The sequence below is a fragment of the Oculina patagonica genome, chromosome 6 (assembly GCF_052425735.1).
Source record: "Oculina patagonica isolate OP01 chromosome 6, crgOcupat, whole genome shotgun sequence".
Lineage (NCBI taxonomy): Eukaryota > Metazoa > Cnidaria > Anthozoa > Scleractinia > Oculinidae > Oculina > Oculina patagonica.
Window position 1 is genome coordinate 22,900,341 of NC_135763.1, and position 15,357 is coordinate 22,915,697.

The 15,357-nt window shown below is 39.1% G+C and overlaps 1 protein-coding gene and 1 pseudogene across 1 annotated transcript; both read left to right on the top strand.

Annotated features, from left to right (window-relative positions):
* The first annotated feature begins 3,426 nt into the window (after positions 1-3,426).
* On the top strand, positions 3,427-7,290 carry LOC144657937 (uncharacterized; annotated as a pseudogene).
* A 2,435-nt stretch (positions 7,291-9,725) lies between these two features.
* Positions 9,726-14,641, top strand: LOC144657173 (uncharacterized). Its single transcript, XM_078517485.1, has 6 exons — positions 9,726-10,359; positions 10,529-10,645; positions 11,045-11,161; positions 11,531-11,635; positions 12,490-12,606; positions 12,729-14,641. Exons 1-6 carry the CDS (start codon positions 10,249-10,251, stop codon positions 12,984-12,986), a joined length of 825 nt encoding a protein of 274 aa, XP_078373611.1. The 5' UTR covers positions 9,726-10,248; the 3' UTR covers positions 12,987-14,641.
* Positions 14,642-15,357: the final 716 nt, after the last annotated feature.

Here is a 15,357-nt window from a genome sequence, read left to right on the forward strand (position 1 = left end):
ATTTGCATTATGTAGTCGAAGCTCTCCTTGCGACCACTGTCGTAAGGCGACCGGCTCGAGTTGCGACCGCTATAGGCCGTTTTACGGATATTGATTTTGCCCCCAGAACATCCCATAATATTTTTTCCTTTTACTATTGGAAATTGCCGAATTATCACAATAAAGAATAAATCATTTCAATAAGCATCATAGGATGCCAAGGGGGCAATAGTCCATGAGCCAGGACCTCAAAAATCTATTTCCGTAGCACCCCCATCCGAACAAAGTTTCATTGGTACCAAATCAAAGCTCAGGGCCTAGTGTTTTATATTCAACTTGTTTCCAGCTGTGAAAATGGAGCTTAACGAAGAAAATGAGGTGTTTGTAACAGGGGGTGGGTGGGGATAAATTTGAAACATTAGATCAGTGTTATATAACAATGCTGATATCTATAACATCGTTACACCAATATTCATTTAATTTGGATGAGTTAAATAATCGATCATACTCTATAATATGAGATGCTATTTAATGAATTAGCGAACGCCATAGAGGCCGTTGCTAAGGCCTATTTAATGAAACAACGACACTTCAAATCCTGAGTTTCAGAATGAAAGTTAAATGGCTGCGTTTTTAATAAAAGCTGTATTAGCGCAATAAAGGTTTAAAATAGGAAGCAATGTACAAACTAAACTACTCTCCAGGTGAAGAATTTCAGAATTAGCAAGTATTTTCTTGCATTTTGAGGTATTTAACACCTTAGCAACCATTTGTTTACATGCAGGCCTTTGTGTACAGTATGCACACTGTCAAGCACACTGCACGGTTATATCCAGCAAGTACAGCGGTTATGAAATAAATGGAGTGAAATATATTGTGCTAGAATGAAATGTGGACGTTTTTGTACCAGTTATGTCATGTAACGAGAGGATAAATGATTATTTGGTTTAGTTTTATTTATTCGCTTTGCTGTTAAAAACATAGAAAATCCAACGTAGAAATTATTGTTTTGGTTTGTTAGCTGTGAGATCATAACTGTAGATAACTGTTAAACTGTTAATGCAACCTGCAGAAAGCTGTAATCCACCTGCGAGTTTTTGAAAGTAATTAATGTTTCAGAACTAGGATTAACTTTAGCCAATCGAGCTTAGAAACGTTTGTTTATGTTCTCAAAAATAGCGTTTTCTCGTATGATGTAATCTGTATCGCGTCACTAGCTCGCCCTTAAGTAGAACAGCACTGTAAAGTATTCTTTGGTGATCTTTGGTACTGTTCTAGCACCCCCGGTGGTGGGACGCCGGTTAGACAAACATCCCGTTGATTACTGTTGGTTACGTTATTGGAATAAATCTCTGATGTTGGAGCCAAGTAACTGCGTATTCTCTGCCGTTCCGAAGGACTGTTGTTGCTGTGTTAGATCCTGAACTTCCCGTAGCTGCAAGCGTGGTTCCCCCTCTATAAGTGTATACGGACGAACGACCGAAAAACAGCGTTAAAACTTCCGTTTCAGTCATTATGGCAAAGATTGCTAGGCAAGGTTATTGAAAACGTTGTTCTTTATTACCATTCGCAATGGTGAGTATACTGTACTTCACGAATAGCTGGTATATCAACTTCACAAACCCATCTCAGTTTTGTGTTCATATATGTTCCTAAACTCATTGAAATTCCACGAAACATGAAGAAATAAGGAAACTGTTAAAAATATGGAGAAACCGCTAACACATTCCTATTCAAACAAAACGACAGCTTCTATTTACAGAAATGATGGTAAATACAAAATGCTATTGATAATGCCTCCAATGGCTCTAATCATTCTTTTAGACTTAAAATGTAATAATAATAATGATAATGATAACAGTAATAGTAGTAATAGTAATAATAATAATAACAATGATGATCGAACAGATCGAAAACGTTTAGCATCAATTTTAACAGCTTTTACCTTAAGTTTTATTTTTAACCTTTTATCGGCGAAATGTATATAAACAATAAAAATGATAACAATAATTATAATTAAAACACATTTAAACACGATTACTGCATCATTTTTAAGAAAAAACTACTATCAATGCAGGTCCTGAAAATAAAAATATCTAACAGTATGTATAAAGAATCACAGTATTTGAAAAAAAAAAACATAAAAAAGAAAATTTCAAACTTTCCAATGGCAATGGAGCCGCAAATTCTAAAAAAATGTGTTTTTCTACACATATTAATTCTAGGTATTAACTAATTAAAAGTGAGTATCTTCGGGTTCGCTATTATCCCCGTCTATGTCCTCCTTGCTTGACCAGTTGGTGCAACTACTGTCCTCGCAAAGACATGCATCTCTGCAAAGCATACCACTTCTTGTCCAGGATCAGCGCCGACTCCGGCACTGTACCTTGCAGCCACAACAAACCAGCTCCATCACCGCCTCAGGTGCTAGAGCTTGGTCTGTCTAATTCAGTTCCTGGTCCTTTTATATATCATCCGTTACCAACTGAATTATGGGCTGTCGGGTTTGCCTCCAAAGCATTTCTCTAAATATGAGCCTGTAAGGTTGCTGTATATGTTTCTTGAGGGCAGACATTTAGTGGCGGGAGGTGGTGCGACTGTAATTCTTCATTTTGCAGAATAAGTGGTATCTAACTTGATTAACATCTTTTCCTGCCTTTCCATACAAAAAGCACACAAGTTCTTCAACATCTGCTGCATGTTCGTCCCTCACATGGACATTATCGTGGCCAAGGAGAAGAACTAGTTCTCGTAGTTTGTTATTTCCTTAACTAGCTTAAAAGCTTTCATTTTCCGTTTGCCGGAGAAGGCATTAACCGAATCGCAGCCAGTCAGTGCATGAAGGCCTGGAAGCACTTTGCATACTATTTCCGCTAAGCTAACTGATTGCAGACACTTGAAATGTCCACGATTCGAGAATGATTCTGAGTCGAACTTACGATGGCAATTCTTGCTGGGCTGTTTGTTTGATGATGGCTTGCCAGCACTTTCACGTCTGCCTCAGAAGAGTAAATACTCAATTGTCGATGACCATTGTGAATGCATCCAGAACGTGCAAAAACATCCCAGTTCTTCCTGCTCGATATAAAGCTCTAGGACTGCCGTTGACAACACACGACCATCGCTTCCCGTAAGTCTTGTACCCAAGGAGCCATCTGTGAGTGTACACAACACGTCCTTCTAGCTTGTGAGAATACGAATGTCTTGCTCATTCACAAGCAAGGAAATGAAGCAGGCAAGTCTTCCCAGTGCTCAGAAATGTCTTCCGGCCATTGTCGTAAGCAATTCAACGTTGCTGTGAGCTACTAATCTCCACAGTCTGTCCATCCCGACTGCGCTTGCTTCTTTCAGCATTTTTGATTGAAATTACAGGGTACTGATGCCCGGCTTATAGCACTATATGCACTGAAATTGTCTGGCACATGTGTCATTGCCTGAATCACAGCCATGGCATCAATGATAACAAAGGTAGAAAGTAGTGAAGAGGGCAACACAGGAACATTTTTATCCAGCAGCTTAGGCAAAACGGCTTTGTTTGTCTTTGCCAGCAGTGATTCATTAAGTGCTGCTAAAGACCAAGGTAGCGCGCCTAGTTGATGTGCAAACAAGTCTCTGATATACCTTGCGATTCTTATCTGGAGTCTGACCAATAACAAGAAGTCTGGCGATGAGATTTCTGTCTGCCTTGAGCATTACATCCCTGTCTCCTGTCCCCGCGGCTTTGGATTTCACTGCATTTGTAAACGTTTACAGCTTCAGTTTGGTGAGGGTGTCGAGGGTGGCATTTGTCAGGATTTGTTACCAAGATACTAGATTGACAGACGCGCTTTTGCACCGGCTCATTTGTCACTTCCTCGTGTGCTGCTGGTTAAGTGGAGAGTTTCACTTTTTTTCTATTAGCTCTTGTCGCGTGATCTTTATTTGTGCATGGCCAATAGCACCTCTTGTGATGTCCTCCCTTAGGACCTTCCCTCTAACATCCTTCCATTACTCTAAACACTCCATCTTTCCTGATTTGCACAGGTTTAAAATGACTTCTATATGTCTTATTGTTAAAGATACACAGATTGCCATTAACATTTCTAACGTGGCAATGGCATTTACCTCACTGAGTTTGGTTTACTACCATTGACTGATCGAGCACGTTTTCCTTGAGGAATATTTTGTTCAGTCATTATTGTGTACAACAGTAGAGCCACTGTGCAGCAGGCAATATGGTTCAAGACGCTACATTGTACATACAAAATATTCAAAGCTTATAAACAACAGCAAAGGCACTCGAAACCCTCGAAATGAAACACACAGTCATGAAAATGGTACTCGAACATTTTGTAAATGGCATGCACTATTGATGCTGCATAAAAAATTGTGTTATCTTATTCAAAAATAATCAGCATTAATCTCATTAGATAATTACATAATAATAGTATTGATAATTAGTATACGTACCAACCACAGAAACCACAGATACAGAATAATGTAAAAAAAACATTGGGAACTTTTGCAATCGTAATTCTCTGTTTATAATATACAATATAACATTTTACTATACTCGACAGTCATCCATGAAAAATGAGTTTTGAAGATCATGCTCTCGTTTTACTTTTTTAATCGTGCGATTGGTTACAAAATCAGCGAATTGGCTGATTTTGGTGATGTTCTCAGAAAACCCAAGGAACAGCCACATGACAACCAAGTTACTGGCATCGTATATAAAGTGAAATGCAAATCGTGTCATTTTGCATACATTAGTGAAAGTCAACTATCCTGGAACTCTCGAGGGGCAGAGCACTACCCTGGCACTCGAGGCAATAATGAGTCTAAAAAGAATAAAATAAACTTTCAAGAGGAGGCTCCCCTCACGTGACGTCGTTTTCAGAGAGGTCCTCAAATAAAACTAATTACAAGGTTAAAAATCAAGTCTGCCATAAAACAGCACTCGGAGACTCGTGGACATGACATTCATTCAAACTTTGTAGAAATACTGGAACGAGGCGTTATTTTTAAAATCTTTGCATTCCACAGTAAACACCTAAGCTGTTAATGAACGCCAGCCTTTCCCTAAAGCGTATTTGCCACTAATTGTTTCCCTTAGGGACCGTCAGAAGTTTTAAACTTTTAAATTTATTCTTTTAGTAATTTCATTCTGAGGAAGGCAACAGAAACGTTGCCGAAAATTTAATTTTAACATTTTAAAGGTAAGATACAACCATATTTTTAATTTTTATTATGACCACTGATCACCCAAACAGCAATAATTTTTGAAATACTTCTATATTTCAGCTCATTGTACTACTTTTACGTCCCAGCTGTTCAAAAGTCTACATGTAAACAAATGGTTGCTAAGGTACTAAATGTCTCAAAATGCAAGGAAATATTTGCTACTGAGGGATTTTTAACTCGGGGAGAAGTTAAGTTTGTACATTTCTTCCAATTATAGCTTTCATTGCGCTATAACAACTTTTATTAAAAGCGTGACCATTTAACTTCCATTCTGAAACTCAGGATTTGAAGTGTCATCGTTTTATTATATAGGCCTTAGCAACCGTCTCTATGGTGACAGTTAATTAATTACAAAGCATCTTATGTTAAAGAGTATGATCGATTGTTTAATCCCTCCAAGTATAGTAAAGTTTGGTGTAATGAGGTGGGAGATATGGGCCTTGTTACAATATACCGACCTGAATGTTCTAAAGTTATCCCCACCCACACCCTGATAAAAACCTCACGAGGAGCCGCAGATAGTGAAATTTCTGTCCCAAAGATAATCGGATTATTTTTATGGCTGACCAGTTTCGTTGACAAATGAACTCGAGATTAAAAGAACCACTCCAGTTTTGCGGTGTCATAACTGACGCGATTATCTTGCTCGAGCTGACAGCTTCACGACTAAATGACACGATCCTGAAAGCTGGATATATTTTAATTGCTTAATTGCGGTTCAGTCAGTGTCCGGCGTTGTCGTTGCATAAATGTCAAAAACACATATTTTTACTGTGGTTTCAGCTGTATGACGTCTCTTTCAAATCGCAGCTTTGCTGTTGAGTCCAAAGCGCGCTCCTTGACGAACGAAAGAGCTGGTATGTTAATAAGGGAATTTGTGGTCCTACGTTTCGAAAATATGGGGATAACTCTTTCTTTCGGTTATTTCGATTCCGAGCGAAGTACAGAAAGTGCCATACTGTTCGCTGACCTCTGCCGATGGAGGCCCACGACCCGAAATGGTTCGGACTGAAGTACTAAAAGCGTGACGTCTTGGTAACCTCAACTCTTGGACTTTGTGGGGGTTTACTTCGGCAAAAAGAACTGGGCGACGAAAGCAACTTGGCCAGTGATTAGTTCAAGAAAATCACCGAAGTTATCAATAGTTCCTCTGCGATCACGGGTCAACCACGAGATGGCGCGAATTCTCAAAACACACAACCTTGGGCATTCACGCAAGACAAGCAATCACGAATATAAAACGCGAGCTAAACAGCTCTCAGCTACTTTCAAATCAAGACGACGATAAAGCGACGAGGTCACCTAGAAGAAAGAAACAGCGACTAAGCAAGAAAAGCGCGGGAGATATCCTTCGAACAATAGAAGGAGTCTGTGACCGGCATCATAAAGCGTCAATGGCTTCCGTCCTTGGTCATTTGTTTTGTCACGATCCGGCTAAGACACCAAGTGAGGCTCGTAACATAACCTTGGAGATCGTAAATACCGTAACAGAAAAGAAGGGGTTGAAGAAAGGTCTTGAAGCTTTGGTACCGGATCAGAGCGGATGTTCTGCAGCAATATATGAAGCAGTTTCGCGTTCCTGACTGGGTTGACAAGGCAGACAATGATCAATCTGACGAAGTTGAGAAGGTCTGGGGTAGGTGTTTGCTTGTTCATGTTGACACGCGTGATACAGATAGGATCAGGCGACACGCCCGCTCTCTTTTTCATTCACATAATCTAGTTTTTCATTTTAGTTTATTACGCGTACTTAACTTGTTTTCGTCGTTTTTGCAGGCGTCCCGCCCGTAAAGCGACTGAGAGCTCAGGCGACACGCCCGCTCTCTCTTTTTCATTCACATAATTTAGTCCGTTTTTTTAGTTTAATACCTGTACTTAACTTGTTTTCGTCGTTTTTGCAGGCGTCCCGCCCGTAAAGCGACCGGGAGCTCAGGCGACACGCCCGCTCTCTCTTTTTCATTCACATAATTTAGTCTGTTCTTTTAGTTTAATACCTGTACTAAACTTGTTTTCGTCGTTTTTGCAGGCGTCACGCCCGTAAAGCGACTGAGAGCTCAGGCGACACGCCCGCTCTCTCTTTTTAATTAATCTACCAGTAATTTAGTCTGTTCTTTTAGTTTAATACGCGTAATTTAAGTAGCTTTCGTCGTTTTTGCAGGTGTCCCGCCCGTGAAGCGACTGAGAGCTCAGGCGACACGCCCACTCTCTCCTTTTCATTCACGTAACTAAATATTTTATTCTAGTTAAATACGCGTACTTAACTTGTTTTCGTAGCTTTTGCAGGTGTCCCGCCTGTGAAGCGACTAAGAGCTCAGACGACACGCCCGCTCTTTCTTTTTCATCCATTTGCATTTGCGGGTGTCCGGCCCGACTGAGAGCTCAGGCGACAGGCCCACCGTTTCTTATTTAGTTACATAACTAAGTCTGTTCTTGTCGTTTATTACGTTTTCTTAACTTTTTACGACGTTTTTGAAAGTGTCCCGCTCCTTCATATCAATTGAAATTCCCTTGTTCGTGGCCACTCTCCCTCTTCGCATCGTGGCTGTCTTCTGGATGTTGGCTTACTCGAAGTGGCCATGGTGGTTGCTCCCCAACGCGTACCAGCGCGCTGTCTGGCAAGGGCCACTTTCTGTAGTGCTGTCAGGTTTTCCCCTGACGGAGGAGCAGCAACTTCTTTTTTGTTTCAGAAGTACGCTTTATCGATACTGCTGATTTGTCAAATAAGTTTGTTAACTCGTTTTTGCTATAAACGTTGTAACGAAAGACGGTGAATACGCATTTTTTTTGGAGCAGCGTGACGCGCTTCTGTCACGGAAAATGGCTTGACCTCCAAATCCAAGAGTAGCTGCTTAAAAACCATTGTAAGGTCGAATTTAATCCATTTGCTCTTTACATCTGGGCTAAAATACGAGTTAACCATCTCGGCTAAACCGCCTAAGAACTCCTTGTAATCGATTTGTTACTATAACAGCCTCTCTACAGTCTCTATAAACTGACTTAAATTTCGTGGTTACTGTTCCTGTTAACGTTTCTGTTCGTCTTGGGATTAAAGTAAACTGAAGTACATTTTCTTTTAGTGCACAAAATAGTTAAAGTATTCTAAACCGCAAGTTACGTTTATACACGTAATTGCATCAGAACTGATTTCTTCTTCGACGTGAATAAACTGAAATGACTTGCAATATTCCTTATCTTCCCGCTATGCAGTGAACTGTTTAAAGAAATTCCAAAATATGAGACTGTTCTTGTTTGTTTTATTTAGTTGCTTAGTTTCTTAGTTACTACGAATTGTACAATAAAACGTTTGAAACACATGCGGTCAGCAAAAAGGTTTTAGATAAATACTCTCTCGCTGTTATTCCGCGTGATCTTTCCCGCAAACCCTCTTATAACTCGGCGGGGAAAAAACTCAAATAGGATAACTGAGAAATATTGTCGGAAACCGCAAGTAATTAGGATCTGCCAAAATTCAATGTTTTCTTATTTAAAAGTGCAATAATGATTGACATTTCGGTTAACCATCCAGATAATTTTTTTGACATATTCAGTTCGACTCCGGACATTAGCATCCCAAGAATTTGGTCGATATTTTCCAATTTCTTTAATGTGCCGCAACAAAATTTTGATGACTGCGGCTCCTCGTGCGTTTTTTCCTTTAAGCTCCATTTTCGCGGCTGGAAACAAGTTGAATATAAAACACTAGGCCCTTAGCTTTAATTTGGTACCAAGGAAACTTTGTTCGGTTGGGGGTGCTACGAAATTGCTTTTCCAGCCACTTTTTACGAATTGGCTCATGGACTACAAAATCAATATGGTCGCCGTATCTGTAAAACGGCCTATTGTAAAACTCCATTTGAATTGTCACTCAAACTCTGTAACTAAAAGCTTACGGAAGCGACCGGGACCACTTTTGGGAATTACCAACTGGTAATTTCATTTGTTTTTAAGTTCTCGTAAAGCCAACACTTTAATAAACGTATACACTACTTGACATTTACCGTATAAAGCATGTTCATTGATAAATATAATGTCTTCGTGTTACATATACGAGCCCGGTTTAACCGGGCAACATTGTTACTCGCGCTCAAAATGTTTCTGACTCAAAAGCCCTCGGAGACAAAAGTTCAACCATTCTAAAACGCAATATGATAAATAAGCCCACCATGCATTAAAAGCCTCCTGAACAAAAATAAGTCCAGGGGCTCTTTTGGAAGCAGGGAACTGAAATCGAAAGCAAAAACTTTCTGAGTGGACTAATTAGTTTTTACGGGAACATTTTTTGGTGGATCGCGAAAAAACGCACATACATAGTCGCAAAACTACAACTTATGCCACACGGTAGCTTATACATGTGTACAGAAAAAGGCCTAGGGAATATATCCAAAGTACAAATTAACATTCGCGTACATTAGAATTTTTTCTTTTGCCACACAAACAAAAAATAGAATTATGAAAAAAAAAAATAATAATACAAATCAATACACAAGATAATAATGAATATACAAAACTACAATATAATATAAGATTATTTAAGATAGAAAACAAAATGGCGAGGGAACCTAATAAAAAAACACGGGGCCATGATTCGAAAACTCGGAAGCCTTAATCATGGACATAATGTGTTGGAAAACTCGTAAACGCATGAAATTCTGAAAATAGTAACTTAAATATCACCAGCACCCCATTCCCCCTGTCAATATTGGAAAAACACGATGGATGTTTTTTATCAACATTGCATAGGGGTTGGTGCAGTGGGGCAAAATATGTGTATCTTTTTTTCAACACTTGTGTCTATGGTTGTAGCCGTTATATCAGTTATATTGTTAGGTCTTTGGATTATTCAATCACTGTTTATCTATTCCTTATCTTTTGTAAGATAAAGTTTCCTACATTCAGACGTGACAACACGCAACGATCGTGCATCTGCTGAAGCACGTATTTTGTGACCTTGTGACTTTGATATTTGTTTGATATACTTCAAGTCAATCTAGTTGTTCTGCGTGTCTGACTCTAAAACGTTTAGTCAGATCCAAAAGTTTCTTGTGGATGATACCCGAGATGTTTGAAAGTGCCATCAGAAGTATTTTCTTGTGTTGTGCCCTGATGTCTCAACTGAGCCAGGCTTCGCCTCTGCCTAACATAAAAGACAAAATCATGGTAGGTTATTTCTGTCTGCGACAAGAAACAAATACTAATCAAGATCGGTTAACATATACAACTGTTGAAGCTGAATCACTTTTAAGTGACATAGCTAGTAACTTAGATTAAATCTGCATGTCTGCCGGTCACTGGCGTGGATTTTGATTTCGTTTCCCCTCTTTGATAGAATGACACTATTCTAGCCGCCATCTCTCTGGGGGAGCTCATGAAAGAGACCAAGGCTGTTCACAGAATGGTCGCTAACAAGGACGCTAGGTTGAGAAACCTAGAAAGAAATTTCAAGGTAGAGGATATAGCTGGCTCAAGAAAGAGCCACGTCCTTTTGAAAACTACATTTAATCAATCTTTATTTGTTTTGTTTTAGTTTATTATTTGCTGTTTTTGCTTCCTTGAGGACTAGGATCCGTTTCAATAGTTTAATTGAAGGCTTAAACTCAGTTCTTTACGCATTGCTTTATACTTTAGTATCAATACATAAATGGGTCAATAAATGAATAAATAAAAACATTAATAATAAATTAATTAATTAAAAACAATAAATAAATAAATAAATAAATTTTATCTATATTTTTTTTTTTGTGCGCGGAACGAAACAAGAGAACGAGTGAAACCCAGAGAAGGAAATTATGACTGGAATTCAGGTGTTGCATCTTATTGAATAATTGTCACATTGTTCACTCAGGATATTTCACACACGCTGAAGGAGTTTCAGAAAGACGCTACAGGATTTCACAGTGAGCTTAAAAACACAACTTCCCGTCATGCTCAGCAGCTACGCTATATTCAAGACACTACTAAGGTAGCAACATTGTTCCTCAAACATTTTTTGTTAGTATACAGGATCGGAATTAGACCCTTCAACTGAAAGCAGAGAAGCCCATATAATTTTCGTGTTATATTAGCATACCATGTAACATGAGAACTTCTCGGCTTCTAGCCAGCAGCCGGATGATGTCATGAAATATTGTCAGAAGCAACTAAAATTTTTCAGAAGTTTACCATAAACAATGGCAGGGAAATTCTGACAAATCGTAAGATAGGTGTTCGTTCTAATTCATTAGGCTCATTTTGCATGCTGTTATTGTAAAAAAGTGTTTCATTTTGCAAACAAGTTAAAACGTCTAAGATCTGCCTCTTTAAGGGTTTGGTCGCCTTTGATTTACTGTAGAATACTACCAACGAGTTGACCAAGCTGAGGGACGAGTATAAGGCGCTGAGAGCCAACGGCAGTGACCACAACAGGAGATTAAAAGACCTGGAAAAGAAAGTACAGGTAGAATGATTTGTTTTTCTACGTATCTTGTGCACGGAAACTCTTTTTACCTCAGCATCGATTGATTGGACCAAAATGAATTAGACAGATTATGAAAGTCAAGTTCCCGATCATCTGTGTCTGTGATAAAACGCCTTGGCTTGAAATTAAAGTCTGAGAAATTATATTACCTGATATTGAAACCAGATTATGAGCTCTTATTAAAGGGTTAAGTTTTGTTGCGTTACAACTATATGGGTAATTCCTTTCGGGTTGTCGAAACGCCAATCACCAGCCACTGTTCTTTTTAACGAGCAAATGCACCAATTAGGTGTAAAATAAGAGGTTCAATGTGCATTGTTAGCTTTTTAACTTTTAACAATGTGGTTATTTAACTTTTGACCTTTAAAGTGACGAAACTATTTTGCCTTCGCTTTTTACACGGGTAGAGTGCGAACACCTCTACCTTACCACCCCCACAGGTAATTACAGCACACATTTCAAATCTTTGTGTTGTGTTATTTTTTTTTTCTTATTAATTGTATATTCGTATTGTTGCGCTGAATTGGTTAAAGAGGACTTGTGTAATATAATGACATTTCGAATGATTGCATAATTGATTATAATACTGACTGGTCAGTAGATAATCATAAACCTTACTTTCTGACCCTAACAATGCCTCTGGTTAAAAATGAACCTTTCCAAACCTACGTCCACCTATTTGCAACGCTCATTTCTTAAATTACGTAATTGTGTGTTGTGTTGTTTCTAATAGACAAATACCCTGACTGTATATTGGAATGTCTCCACTGAATCGGTTAAAGAATACCTACCACAAATTTATAATTGTTAACTGTTTTATTCTGTTAATACAGAAAATAAACAACGCACTAATAGAGTTTAAAAACGAAGCAACTGGCATCCACAATGGACTGAAAAACAAGGACAGTACACAAGACTCTAGGCTTGGAAGCCTTGAGGCAAATTACCAGGTAATGTTCAACAAAACACTCTCAGCTTTTGCGAGGGAGCCCAGAGCCTTCTTAGTCGTAAATAGCATAGAAATACTGTACAAAGCTGATTCTCGATTCTCTTTTTTTTTAACTGGATGCAGGATCTGTCTCGGAGGATCTCATCATTGCAGACAGGTCTGACCAGCCTGACAAACAAAGTGCATAGTGCCAGAGTGCATTGTTACGATAAAAACACTGCTTGGGAGCCCCGTTCTGATGCTACCATAATGTTTTTGGACAGGCAGGACGTTAGCTGCCCATCGCCCTATTTCTTGGCAAGATTTGTACTCGGGAGGGAGGGAGACTATAATTCTGCTAGAGTTCGCTACCACTACCGATGTTGCAGATTTATTCTGTGATGTGACAAGCTTTAAAATACAGTTAATGATTGTTAATAATCTGAATAATGGTACGGAACAATCGCTATGATCGCCCTGATCAAGTTAGTTCCTTTAATATATTCCTCGATAATGCCGACTATTAGCATACCGTATTTACTCGAAAAAGCGCCACAGCGCTTTTTTTTTTCGCGTCTTAAATGCGGCGCTTATTCGAGGGCGGCGCTTATTTAAAAGTTGGACGCTGCAAAGAATATTTTCTTTTAATTTAACGGCATATTTTCTATCTGTACAAAGCAAACGCTGAAGACAAAGGACAAAGGAAGAGAGAAGTTGCGCTTGTTGAGCCGCCAAAGTTCACGGCCTTCGCAACAGAACTTCACCTGATCTGGATAGAGAATCTTACAGGCGAGCAGTGAAATAAAATCACTTTGAACTCAAGAACTTCGCTTTTGATAAAAAGAAATTTCCAATGCCGTAAAGGGAATGCTTTGTAGTGGATTTTTTTAGTTAAACGGAATTCCTCGAACAAGCGCCGCATCGGGACTGGGGTGCTTATTTGGGGGCGGTGCTTATAAACTTTTTTGTCCCGATTGCGGTGCTTATACGAGGGCGACGCTTAATCGGGGGCGGCGCTTATTCGAGTGTAAACGGTAGGCGGGATTGTTTTTTTTTTTTTTTCCTAAATTTGGTTTATACTAGACTTAACTAACGTGTAAACTACTAAACACAATTGTGACTTTTGCGTTTATTAAAAGTAACTCTTTAAAGTGCACTTATGACTCACGGCGCAATATACTTTTGGCTGTACTACATGATGAAACAAAAAAAAAATAAAGGAATTCGCCTGTAGAATACCCGTCTTTATTAAGTATCTTATACCTTTTTGGGGGTTACTTTGTTTGATTTACGTTCTAATTTGAGATGAAAAGTAACGAAAATGCATGAACAATTGTGCATTTTGATTATGTCTAACAGTATCAGTCCATAAGCGGAGAGTCCTTTAAGCCTGGTTCTCATATGATCGTCGCGATCGTCTCTGTCGCTACTGTCGCTTCAAAAAGTTTGCTTGCTCCGATCACCTCAGACTTTGCAAACGACAGAAGCGACAGAGACGATCAGGGCGATCATATGAGAACCAGCCTTTAGAGGACCATTTTATCTTGGTTTCGAAATTTTAAAAATTAACATTTCGGATCATACTTGAGAAAGTCTCTTTAAAACTTGGTTTATTCAATTGTCCATTGGATTACAAGAGACTTTATTATTGGCCGGATTGTTTAAAACGTATCGAGTTAAGCCACTTTTATGTGAAGGAACTTCTGTTGTGTCATTTGCATATTGAAAAAGTATTATTTCCTTCAGCCTTATCAAATTTTCATTTTTTTCAGAATTTTTACGCCCAGCTTTTGCAAAGGGTTATGCGGCTATGGAACAGAGAAATTGCGAAATAAACTCCTTGTCTAACGCCGCTTTAATCTAACGTGAAGTAATGTTATTCTATACCGCACAGTTTCAGTAAAACTTTTTCACCCAATGTATAAAATTGGGGCCAAAGTTAAAAGTTTCAAGGTATTTTCAATCCCATCCAAACAGTCAGAAATAACCCAGTTTTTCAGTTAGCGCAAGTTAAAATAATCTCCTCTACATTATAGAGAAGAGGGAAATTTCACGAGTGATATTTATACCTATCGACCTTTTGGACGCCGGCGGCTCAGGAGTTGGTCGAGCCATGGCGATTTTGGCGAGACGAAGTCGAGCAAAAACCCTGGCGAGACAAACGATGTGCAGCCAAGAAGGAGAAGGATACCGTACCTAAATGCAGCCAAAAATCCGGCTAATTTATCGCTGTTGAAGCCAGCTGCAAAGACGACGCAAATTGCGTTGACTGTCCAACACTTACCAAGTTCCTCTTCTTCCTTTTTCCACTCGTTTGAGAGTTTCACTCATTTAAATAAGGACTTGGAACTTCCGACTCCATTCAGTCGAATGTCTCAGTACTCGTCAGCAAACAACGCACAATTGGCGAGCGCGCCAAGTTAGTTTGGCGGGAAAGCTCTTTACGACCGCTAAACACCGCTTATTTAAATTACGAAGTTCTGTTTATTGGTAAAACCTCTTTCATTTCATCGTACAGTAACACACTTACCAAAGTGACCGTGATATGGGGCATATCAGGTGTGACGATATCGTAGGATATCAGGACAGTAGATCGCGCTTCTGATGGCTACTTGCGAATTTGGGTACGGTAAACGGATATATACTCCATTTTCCCTGCTTCCATATGATATCAAACGACCATTACGTTCACTTCCTCGTACACCCAAGTCCACAGTGCACGTGCCAGTGATATTAAAAGAGAAATCACTACTTATTAACAAAAGGAAAAAAA